Source organism: Daucus carota, chromosome 2 (assembly GCF_001625215.2).
Source record: "Daucus carota subsp. sativus chromosome 2, DH1 v3.0, whole genome shotgun sequence".
NCBI classification, from domain to species: Eukaryota; Viridiplantae; Streptophyta; class Magnoliopsida; order Apiales; family Apiaceae; genus Daucus; species Daucus carota.
The window spans coordinates 3,334,693-3,346,272 of NC_030382.2; the positions used below are offsets into that span (position 1 = coordinate 3,334,693).

At 31.2% G+C, this 11,580-nt stretch overlaps 1 protein-coding gene across 5 annotated transcripts; it reads right to left on the minus strand.

Annotated features, from left to right (window-relative positions):
• Positions 1 to 1,921: 1,921 nt before the first annotated feature.
• On the minus strand, positions 1,922 to 6,669 carry LOC108192693 (ACT domain-containing protein ACR6). 5 transcript variants are annotated; one of them, XM_017373028.2, is made up of 11 exons: positions 6,560 to 6,669; positions 6,286 to 6,373; positions 5,939 to 5,995; positions 5,501 to 5,543; positions 5,318 to 5,408; positions 5,046 to 5,119; positions 4,903 to 4,954; positions 4,374 to 4,469; positions 3,621 to 3,958; positions 3,461 to 3,510; positions 1,922 to 2,698 (listed from the first exon to the last, which is right to left on the minus strand). In XM_017373028.2, the coding sequence occupies exons 9-11, from the start codon at positions 3,886 to 3,888 to the stop codon at positions 2,042 to 2,044; spliced, it is 975 nt and encodes a 324-aa protein (XP_017228517.1). In that variant the 5' UTR covers positions 3,889 to 3,958; positions 4,374 to 4,469; positions 4,903 to 4,954; positions 5,046 to 5,119; positions 5,318 to 5,408; positions 5,501 to 5,543; positions 5,939 to 5,995; positions 6,286 to 6,373; positions 6,560 to 6,669; the 3' UTR covers positions 1,922 to 2,041. The 5 variants fall into 5 exon arrangements, with proteins under 5 accessions (XP_017228517.1, XP_017228518.1, XP_063942450.1 ...); XM_017373029.2 differs by having other exon boundaries at positions 6,477 to 6,623; XM_064086380.1 differs by lacking the exon at positions 5,501 to 5,543.
• Between the last annotated feature and the right edge of the window lie 4,911 nt (positions 6,670 to 11,580).

Sequence of the window (11,580 nt, forward strand, 5' to 3'; positions counted from 1 at the left end):
ATAAGAAATCATAATTTATCAAGTAGTCCTCGGCGTCGCCGAGCGACGCCTCACACTTTAATAGAATATTTTGTATTTTAATATTTTATAATTAAATCAAAATAAATATATGGCTAAGCGACGTCCGGTGTTTTGATCAAATAATTTTATATAATAATTTTACAATCAATAATAATTTACATACAATTTGTAGTTATATATTAAAATTTAAATCCCGTATTATCAATATTTTTGTATAAAATTATTATAATAAAGTTAAATTAAAGTTTTTTAAAGAAAAGTATAATATAATAAAAATCCATTATTTACATTCTAATATTACATAATAGTTTTTAGTATATAAAAAATCATATTTTATCAAGTACTCCTCGGCTTCGCCGAGCGGCGACGACTCGCACTTTAATCGAATATTTTATATCTTAATATTTTAAAATCAAACCAAAATAATTATATAGCTAAGCGATTATCTATTAAAATAAAATATTATTTTATATTTGAATGATAATTTTAATAAAACTAAATAATTAATTTGTATATATGTAATTTGCCTTTGTTCTTTTAGTATATAAGAAGTCATTTCTTATCGAGTTTTCCTAGCTATGCCAAGAGCCGACCCTCGCACTTTAATGAAATATTTTATAATCAAAATAATTTATATAGTTAAGTAACACCTGGTATTTCAATCAAATAACTTAAATTTAAATAATTTATAATAAATAATAATTTACATATATTTCGTGGTTTCAAAAAACAATGATGTAACAAAAGTTCATTGAAAGCAAAAATCAAATTCAACAAAAAATTATTTATAATTTGAATATTTATAAAGGTCGGTTCTTAAATAAGATTCATTTATGTTTCAAAATTATATCTTTTAGTATATAAAAAGTCTTTTTATCAAACACTCTCTACCGGCGACGTCTCACATTTTAGTCGATTATTTTTTAATGAAAATATTATAAAATATAATGTAATAATTTATATTTTAGTATATAAAGTATAATATCTTTATAAAAAATCTTTTTGGCTACGCCTCGTACTTTAGAAAAAATAATTTATATTTTATCGAATATTTTATGATCAAAATTATTGATATAGCTAAGCAATGCTTGCTATTTCGATCAAATAATTTATATTTAAAAAAATTATAATCAATAATGATTTACATATATTTCGTAATTTCAAGAAAACAATAATGTAAAAAAAATCAAAATCAACAAATTATATATCGTATAATTTGAATATTTATAAAGGATGGTTCTTAAATAAAATTCATTTATATTCGAGAATTATGTAATATCTTTTAGTATATAAATAGTCTTTTTATAAAATACTCCTCTGTGTTGCCGAACGACGACGTCTCACACTTTAATCTAATATTTTATAATCATAATATTATAAAGTATAATGTAATAATTTATATTTTAGTATATAAAATATAATATCTTTTAGTATATAAAATGCTCTTTTATTAAGTACTCCTCGGCGTCGCCGTTCGGCGAAGTTTCGTATTTTAGTCAATAATTTATATTTCAAAATTTATAAAGCTAATAATTTATATATATTTCGTAGTTTCAAGAAAAAAGTATAATGTAATAACAATTCACTGATAAAAAAAATCATATTCATTAAAAAATTTATTGTATAATCCGAATATTGTAAATTATTGTATAAACAAATAATTTATACATAAAACTCGGTTAAACTTAGGTTAATTTTACTATTAAAAGTCAAAACTGCACAATTAAAAAGAGACGAAGCCGGTGTTCGTTTAATATATTTTATTAGGTTTATATTTTCTTCAATATTTCATTTGTATATTATATAATATGTAAAAAACAAAATTAAAGTAATAGATTTACTTCTGAAAAATCCATGTTTTCATTGATTTGTTGGTATTTTAAGGCCTCCACAAGAAACCTTCAAAGCTAAGACAATATTTTTTTCTATTTGTCTCAACTTGTCAAGTGAACTCAATAAGCAGGCATTGAAATACATGACAAACACATGAATGACAATATTAACAATCCCAAGTCCTTGCCTAAAGTCCAACTTGTCTATATCTTACATCTCCAGGATATATTTTTACCTGGTAAGCTTCCAGCCTCCCAGTGTGAACCACACCATGAAAGATTACATACTGCATGTCAGTTACAGTGCAAAGCGTATCAAACAGAAGCTTAGGTCGGTCCTTTGACTTCATAGTTATCACAGTGTAGTCCTTCTCAATGCAATTACCTATATTTACACGTGGTCTTGAACTCTTCTCATCATTTTTCCCATCTCTAGAACTTGCAGTTATTTCATAGTCCCGATCAGCAAACACAATTTGACGTAGTCTTCTCTCCCTGCGCGTGACACCAGGTGGTGAAAGGGTCATCTTGGTCGTCTTCAAGTCACTACTTCCTTTAAGAACATTTCGAAGGAGTTCCTTGATTGTTAAGAGCTGTTTTGGGTCTTCAATAGCACATCCAATTGAGTCATCAGTGACATGAAACACAGCTGCAGCTCTAGCATTGTGCATCCATATCACGGCATTCACCACATTACAGTGAAGGTCAGTGAGAAATGCACACACTTCAGACAGTAGAGCAGGTCTGTCCATTCCAGCTAATTCAATTGCGGTGTGATTTTGAGAAGGCATCAATCCCACCGACCCTCTCAAAGGAGTCACGAAAAAAGTGTCACTTTCAAGTGTCTGCAAAAATCATAGCACCAAACTATTCAATAATTTGTAACGGAACTACTAATGGAGCACAGGATAAGAAAAGGCAACAAATAATTATTAGCCTAGGTCACTGATATTGGGTTTCCACTTAATAGTATATTGTTATGCTTGCTAATTTTATAAAAAGCCCAAGATGCTTAAAAATCCCAACATTAATTTCCAGTAATGTGATCTTATTAATCGCAACTCCAAAAGTTTTATTAATAATTATTACTAAGAGTCCCCCGCTAATAGGAGGTAGTTAAGATATTTCAATACACTCAACTACTTCTTAGCTATCAAACCATATTTCATCATGCTTCGGATTAACAAAAATCAAATAAGCAATTAATTGGGTAGAATGAATATACAATCAACAAATTATTCCGCAAGACTCAAGAGAAAACCAATTCATTTCCCTACTTAATTATTCCAATAATTATTCAAATTTGAAAAGTTCAGCAAGCCGATACCATCCATAAACCATCCAAATCACCTGTGAAAGGAAAATTAATCAGAAGACTTAAGTAATTGAATAATTGGACAGGGCCTGTTGCAATAAGTATACCCCAAACTATATGACCTATAACGCCAACCTCAAGGGATATACTTAAACCTCAATTTGATTCGGTAAGTACCACAATCAGTGTGCAAGTTAAACAATAACCAAAAAGTTACTCTTGTAAGTTATCAATATATCAATGTACTATTATAAACCACTGTTATCATATTTGTAGGAACTTAGTCAACCACCTTGTGTGCGATAACAACAGCTACTAACATTATCAATTGAAGCCGCCAACCTGCAATTCAAGAAATGAATTTTGTAAAATAAATAAAAGATTTGTTATCTTTAACAAACCATCAATTAGTTCCTGTAAAAGATTTGTGATCAAAAGAAACACTTAGTTACCTAAATGACTTTGGTTTACCATGCAATGAAGATTATTTTTGCTTTTCTGAAATTTCTCCGCAGTCACAAAATCTAAATCATAAACAGCATAGCGACATTCGTCAGCAGGAAGACTTGCAGCAAAGTCATCATAACTTGAAGCTGGCTCGCCCACCTTTTCAAAAACAACTTGCTTTTGTTTCTCTTCAATCTTGAAAACAACAAATCTGAAGGTTCTTTTCGCCTTCAGATCCAGGAACCTTAGTTTGCAGTCGTCATGCACAGCCATCCCAGAAGCAGCGTTGGCTTGTGAAATGGATCATAATGCTCATTAAACGGTATGAGTATTATTTTACAGCCTGCAATAAATAAATTTAAAAAATGCTATTTAAAATTTCTAATTAACTGAATTTCGGCAAAACCATTTAGATTCAAATAGCCAACATATTTTATCGAGTTCAGTTCCCATGTACTTTCACATATATAATAGCAGTTACAGTTGCGTTATTTGGATGCAGATATTAAAGAACAATTCTGACATTAGTGCAGTGGATGAAGCAATGGAACTATAAATAAACTAAAAGCAAAACACTTCAACAGTTAAATAGCATATATAAGGGGCGACGGAAAAGAAAGCCTCAAAATGAAACATACACTTTGTAACAATGCCCTCAACAGTCAACACAGACCAAAAAACTAATAAAGCTGGAAAGGGGATCCCTGGGTGTAACACGACGTGTAACAAAAGGGCCTTCAAAACAAACTAAAACTTACTCTGCTTCCTTCAAGTACTTATGAACAACATGGCGAGCCAATTCTGTAATAGCATCACTCAGCGATTGAATGTAATTACTTGGATTTTGGAGCAACCTGTATGTCAATGGAGACATATATACTAACATGAGCCTAAACACATAATACTTGGTGAAGCAATAAGTTTTAACAGACCAAGAAATTCACAGTGCACATTCTGAATTAGTCAGAACAAAAAAATTTGGGAACCAGAAAAATCACTAAACTAAAAGACACACTAATTATGACATTCTTTTCTAAATAAATTATACTTTCTCTGTCTGGTTTTTCAGTCCTCATTTCCTATTTTCTTTGTCCCAAAAAACTTGTCCACATTAAGTTAATATGGTAGATTATATGCTATATATGTTAATTTTTCTAAAAAACATTTTCCAAAAAGCTTGTCCACATTAACAATTGCAATTAACAATCAACTAAAACTAAAAAAGAAAAAAGTATATACTCATAAAAATGATTCGAAAACTATTAAAAAATGGAATCATGTACACACCTGGTGGATGAAGTGCAGAAAACTATTAAAAAGGATGATTCCGGCGGTGTAACTGTTTTTTAAATTTCCAAATCAGCCACAAAAGAATCATCATTTGTACAACAAAGTTAATTATGAACGCTGAGAAGTAGACTGTCTATTACCATTGCCTTGCAGGTTTATTAGCCTATGATGCAGATAAGCATCCAAAGCCGTGCTGCGACCTCGAAGCTTTAGCCTACAAAAGAATATTTTGAATGGATTATAACTGCAGAACTACAATAGGAAGATATTATGACATCGACCATGAACATTCTCACCTCCTTTAAAATCCTAATCTGAGAACTCTTTTCTTTTGATAATACACCCTTTTGAGTTAAGAAAGAACAAAATTTTCTAAAACTTGAAATTAAAACAGTAGGAACCTAAAACTTACTTCCAGCCAAGCTCTTTCCCAACCTTTTCTGTTAAAAATACACAGCCGTGGCATCTCCAGGCCTTCTCGGACATAGTTTCAGAGGATTTTTCTGTATCATATATTCTAGAGTCAATATTGCAACACGACCATCTGCTAGGTCCATAACATATATATAGTCACGAATCTGTAAAATTATAGCACCTCCTACTACTGCCAAGACTTCTGCTTTAGAGTAGAACCCCGTCTGCAGCAAAATAAAATGTTAGTTTCAAAGCATTCTGCAACAATTGACTCTCAATCCCTCTCACCATCAATACTTAAAACCGGTCAAGCCGCGAGCAAAAATTGACAACATTAACTCTGTTGAAGCCAATAAATAAATTTTTTTACAAAAATAGAATCCCCTGGTCAGGCGAAAATAAAATCTTTGTCATTACAACAAACAGTTGAAATGCAGTATCTCACAACAATGATAAAACTCACATGTACTATACAATTTATTTACCTAATATCTTTAAATTTGATTGATTGAGACTTATTTAACACCTAAGACCTAGAATCATGTACGCAACAATCAGGACAACAAAAATAAGAGATAGATTTATTAGTCAAACAAAAACAGATAAACAACACATATACCTTAATGTAAAATTGACAGGAACTCTCTTAACGCCTTTCTCCCTTGTTCTTCATCTCCTGCAACACATATAGCTTAATTGTGCCCTCGTATTTTGAATTAGAACACTAATCGTGTACATAGCAACCAAACTAAATTTCCATTGTCAACACCTTCCTTCACAAACTAAATCTCTAATAAGCAAAAATATTAATAACCAAAATGTTACCATACATAAAGAAAGATCAAAATTAACAAATTACCCATTCTTTTCTTTCAGGCAAATCAGCGAACACTTTATGAACGGGAGTCTAAACTGGAAAATAACAATCATATTGACAACTTTTAAGTAGTGGATAAAGATTCTTACCTGTTTCGGTGGCAGGACATATATTTGTTCCTCGAGTTGGCTTCTTGACAATCCTCGCAGTTTTCCGTGTCTTCAAGTCCTTTGTAACCTACAACCAAGCAACATACAAACATTACCGGTTAACATGAATCTTAGAAATAAGACATAGTAGTAATAGGTTTACAAAATGGATCAAAGCACCCAGAACAAACATTGGAAATTATGCAGAGTATATAGCAGATAGAGTGGTGTGTGAGAAATGGAAACAGTAAGGTGCGATATTTGAAAACTGTACTTGAAATCAGCTGCTTAGATCTTGTAATTCAAATCCAGCTTGTCGGAGAAGCTGTATAAACAGGAGCATATGTTGTTTTTGGAAAAATACCGAACACGTGCAACAAAGCAGGCAGCGGTGGCATTTTTGCAATTAAAAGGAAGGCTGGGGTCAATTACTTATGCGTGAGTTACTGTACATATCAGGCATCAGAAACTATTATATAGATAGATAATTATATTTTAATATTGTTTTTCTTATGACCAAATAATATAAATTTTCAAAAATAAATCAAAAGATTATATTTAAATGAATCCTTTATTAGATCGTAAACCATGACATGGTATAGAGTCAGGCCCATAAAAAATTAAGAGCTCCTTAAAGTTCTTATTGGGCTACTCCCAATAAGGCCTTTCAGACCAAAACCCTTATCTTTCGTATATAATCCCTCAATGTCAGAGTTGGCCACACACCCGCCCCTTGTATTTGATAAGTCTAGTTCTCTCGCTAGAAGTGTATAATATCATCACCAAATTCTTTCTTTCACCTCTTAGATTACAAATTACAATAGTAGTCAGCAGTTTTGCAATAAGATCTTTTCAAGTGATATGGTTTCCGATCAGTGTAAGTATTCACTTTTTGTTTAGACAAATCATGGTATAGATCTTAATATATGTTAATATATTGTATAATCATGTTGACAAAATTTAGTTTCATCCTTGCACTTATTGAGATATAAATCAATATATTTATAATTTGTTTTCCTGAATTTCTTTTGGAATTTAATAATTTTTGAACAATTCTTATTATGATGCTAATAATTGAGATTTTTCTTTCAGATTTTGGATATAATATTGATCTTGATTTCCTTGAGTTGTTTTTGGATCTATATCTCAAAGACTCAAACAATGAAGAAGATGCTCCAAGTTCACACTATAGCTTCTCTGGTTAGTCAAGATTTGACATATTTAATAATATTTAATTCCTGTTTTCGGTACATTATTTTAAATTATTTTAATATGTGTTATTTATTTTAAAATAAAATATAAGTAGTAATTTGAAATCTAAACTAAATACTTTTCGAAATCTAAAATTTTAGTTATAGACTTGTTGATTTTTTTTTACTATACGACAATAATATGAATAAGAGATTTTTTTAATTCCGTAATGTATTTTGAATAATTTATATATGGTTGTGATAATAATGGATGTTTGCTTTTGGTGTTTTGATAAGAAACATATATGCACAAATAAGATCTGTGGTACAAGGGAGTACAAGTGCAATTGTGGATCTACCTTCTCTAGGTTAGGTTTATACCACAAATCTCTCTTAATTTATAGTTATAATTCTTACCTTCTCATCCCGTTCCCATAAATGTTATTTTATTTAATTTTGTCTTGTTTGTGATTTATTGAACTCAAAGGTTTGTATTGGGCAGAGGAATTGATTTACCAAAGTCCTTCTGTAGAATTATATTTTGTTTGTGTTTAGATAAAGATTAAAGATAATATAAACAATTAAATATAACAATCCTTTTTTAATGTTCAATATACCAAATTAATTCAAGGTCTTTGTATTCTCACCTTAGAAAAACGCAGCAAACCATACAATGTGTATAGGTTTGCACTATATCTCATGTGTTGCTTTGTTACGTATAGGGATTTACTCCTTTATATAATGTAGTGAAATTAGGTCCATACCTTTACTATTGGTTTGTCCTTGTCGGGGAGCATGTGGAACCTTCTCGAAGGCGCGCTCTAGGAGGCTCTATCTCTGTAGTCTGGCGGGTTGTCCGTGTCGGGGAGTAGAGAAGCGTCTTTGCATTTGGGGTAAGCCTTGGGTGCTCGAGAGTCTACAAGGGCCAAGGCTAGGCCTCATCGTATTGGACCCCTTTCGGGAGGAAGATTCTAGAAGGGGAGGCCCAGCCCACTTGGGTCTCTTAGGTGAAAGAACTAGGTACCGACTTGATCCCCTATAAATAGGGGTACGTAGGCACATCGTGGGCATAGGTAACTCTTGGGAACGAGAGGCCGGTGAATAGACCCCTAGTTTTCTTCGCGATCTTGAACCCTATGCCTACGATCTCAGCCACATCCAAACATAACCAATCACCACCCCCTATTCCGACGAACAACCGCCGCGGCAAATCTTGATTCACGCCAAGAGCCTCATCTTTGTTAATAAACCAGTTTTCTCTGTTAACATGTGTTTAGATAAAGATTAAAGATAATATAAACAATTAAATATAATAATCATTTTCTAATGTTCAATATACCAAATTAATTCAAGGTCTTTGTATTCTCACCTTAGAAAAATGCACCAAACCATACAATGTGTATAGGTTTGCTCTATATCTCATGTGTTGTTTTGCTACATGTAGGGATTTACTCGTTTTATATAATGTAGTGAAATTATGTCCATACCTTTACTATTGGTTTGTATATATGAAAATAAATTCAATTGCTAGTATATATGTTTCATATCTATATTAGTTGTTATACGCATGCATTGGTCAAGTTTGGGTGATTCAAGTGTAACTAACTCCTTTTTGCAGGCGTGATAGTTTAATCAATCTCCATTCAATATGCCAAGTGTTTGTGGGAGAGGTAGCTAGGCACACAACAAATGGCCCCCCAAGCAGAAGCAGCATGACTGCTTGCAAATGCGAGTAATATGCCTCTTCATCCATTTTGGGAGCCAAAACTTAATATTCCTAGATCCTCTTAATATTCGGAGATTCATGGATTTCCTAGCAACGTAGCACCAAAAGGAGGAAGATAACAAAGACCTAATTTGGATACAGACTTTGCACCAAAAGGCACCAATGTTGCTAATTATATTTGCAGATGGTTAACATGTCAATTCTATGTTGGCAAATTTGGGTTTCAGGCAACACAACTAGCTAGTTAACATGTCAATTCTATGTCAATATTCCAAAATTTATTAATTTATGATATCAATAAATTGTGTAAACGGAAAGGTTTGTAATCTTAGCAGACAAGTCCTTTGGTGATAACCGATCGAGTTGTGCTTGAATTAATCATGTCAGCAATGGCATCGTCATGTTTCGGGTTGTGTCAGATGTACGTGACCTTAATTAGGATAAAACCTATGTAGCTTATGTAACGCCACAGTATTTTATAATAATATTTTAGTGATTATATTTGATTTATCTATTTATTCTATTTTTTTATGATTATATTGCCAATACTATTTTCTTTCTTTCTTTATTTATTTATGTGGTTGTTTAATTCCATGACTTTGTAATTGCTTTATGTTAAATATTAGATTAGAATCAATTTGGTGCTAAATTAAGTGTAAAATTATTTATGTGATTAATCAATTTTGTGATACGTGAATTATTAAAATTTTGTCCCTTGGCTTCCAATCTTTTATTTTGAGCCTATAAATTTTCTTTTTAAATAATTTATTGCAATTGCTCTAGTATGTAGAAACTTTTCGAACAAAATTCTTATAAAACTCAAATCCTTTTTAAATATCCAGTTGATATTGAATCCTTTATTTCAAAATATTATTTACTAAACTCTTTCTTCTAAAATTCTTTTAAAAATTCTCTTCAAAAATAAAAGTCTTGCAAAAATCCTATTTCCAATAAAACTTCTAGGTTGGATTATTCAGTTACATGATTGCCCTTGATTTCTAAATTGTTTTAATTCCTAGCAGGGACAATATGGTCTTTTAATAATTAAAGAAGTAGTAAAAGGGGTAAAACCCCGATTCTTCTTCAATTCATCCGTCTCTCCGACCTCTCTTCTCTCCCTCGTGTACTCTCCCCCTTCTTCTGCAATATCAGCCGATCTCCATTGCTTCCACCAATTTTCCTTGCCGTTTTCAGTGTTTAGTAGCTGTAATATTCTACCTGATTACTCCCTTTCCTTAATTGTATGTAAACCCTTTGATATATGCATGTATGTGTTGGCTGTGATTAGGGTTTCGGCCCAAGAGGTGTCTTTGTTGTGCGATTGTATGAGAAAGGAGGCTGCGAGCCTCACCTGGGTCCAGAGTGTAACATCCCAGAATTTTGGAAATTGTTTATTTATATAGAAATAAGTTTTTGAATATTATTATTGGCTTTAATTGAATTCTTTCTGATAAGATGAATGGTATGAGTATAATTGTGATGTGGAAATATAAGGTTTAAACAGAATATGCATTCTTCTTCTGTGATTTCGTATATTTTAGCGACCCGGATTTTTCACAATTCTTCTATTGTTATAAAAGTAATTTTCTTAGGAAGAAAGGAATAAAGTTTAATATTTTATTCCAGTTTAATGTGTTTTCAAAATAGTATATTTGAATTCCGGGTTATTGTATTATTGATACGGGGACTGTCTTTTCAAATTTTATTTCATATAATTGATTTTTAAAGATTTAAAAGATTGCTATTGTTACATGGCTAAGTGCTGCATGTGAATTGCGAGTTTAATTAGTTATAATAAATAAATGTGAATATTGCATGAATTTTGGTGTGAATTGATTTTCTGTAATTGTTATTTATACGTGCCAGAACTGTGAGTTTAATTATTGATATTATCAGAATGAGTCATATTTAATTTAGATATTTTCAAATGATTTATATATGGATATCTGAATGTCCTTTCAAAAATTATTTCAAATATTATTTCTGAAAATACAGAGATGGGTTATGCAAAAGTTAGATGGTTGATATGTGAATATATGTATTACATGATTAAGTGTTACGTGTGTAATGGTCGTGTAACCAGTCATGGTTATTTACGAATATTATCTGAATATTTGGTAAATTATTTGATAACTAGCTTTCTATTTTAGTTATTTATATATGTTGCAATCGCGAGTTTTCAATTTTCATATTCTCAGAATAAAATATGGAACATTTGGGTATTTTCCTGATAATTTATGAATAGTATGTGATATTTATATGAATATTTGTGAGGTTTGTGTTATCGAATTTATTAAATTGACTGCTCATATGTGTTCGGATTTGAGATATTTCAATTTTGATATGATCAGGATAAAATATAGTTTATTTAGATATGTT

Bases quoted from the DNA above. Each gene is read 5' to 3' on its own strand.
- LOC108192693 (XM_064086380.1), bottom strand. From the start codon at position 3,888: ATGGCTGTGCATGACGACTGCAAACTAAGGTTCCTGGATCTGAAGGCG. The intron at 3,511-3,620 runs GTAACTAAGTGT...CTTGAATTGCAG, and splicing joins GGTAAACCAAAGTCATTTAG to GTTGGCGGCTTCAATTGATA. The intron at 2,699-3,460 runs GTGGTTGACTAA...TGATTTTTGCAG, and splicing joins CTGTTGTTATCGCACACAAG to ACACTTGAAAGTGACACTTT.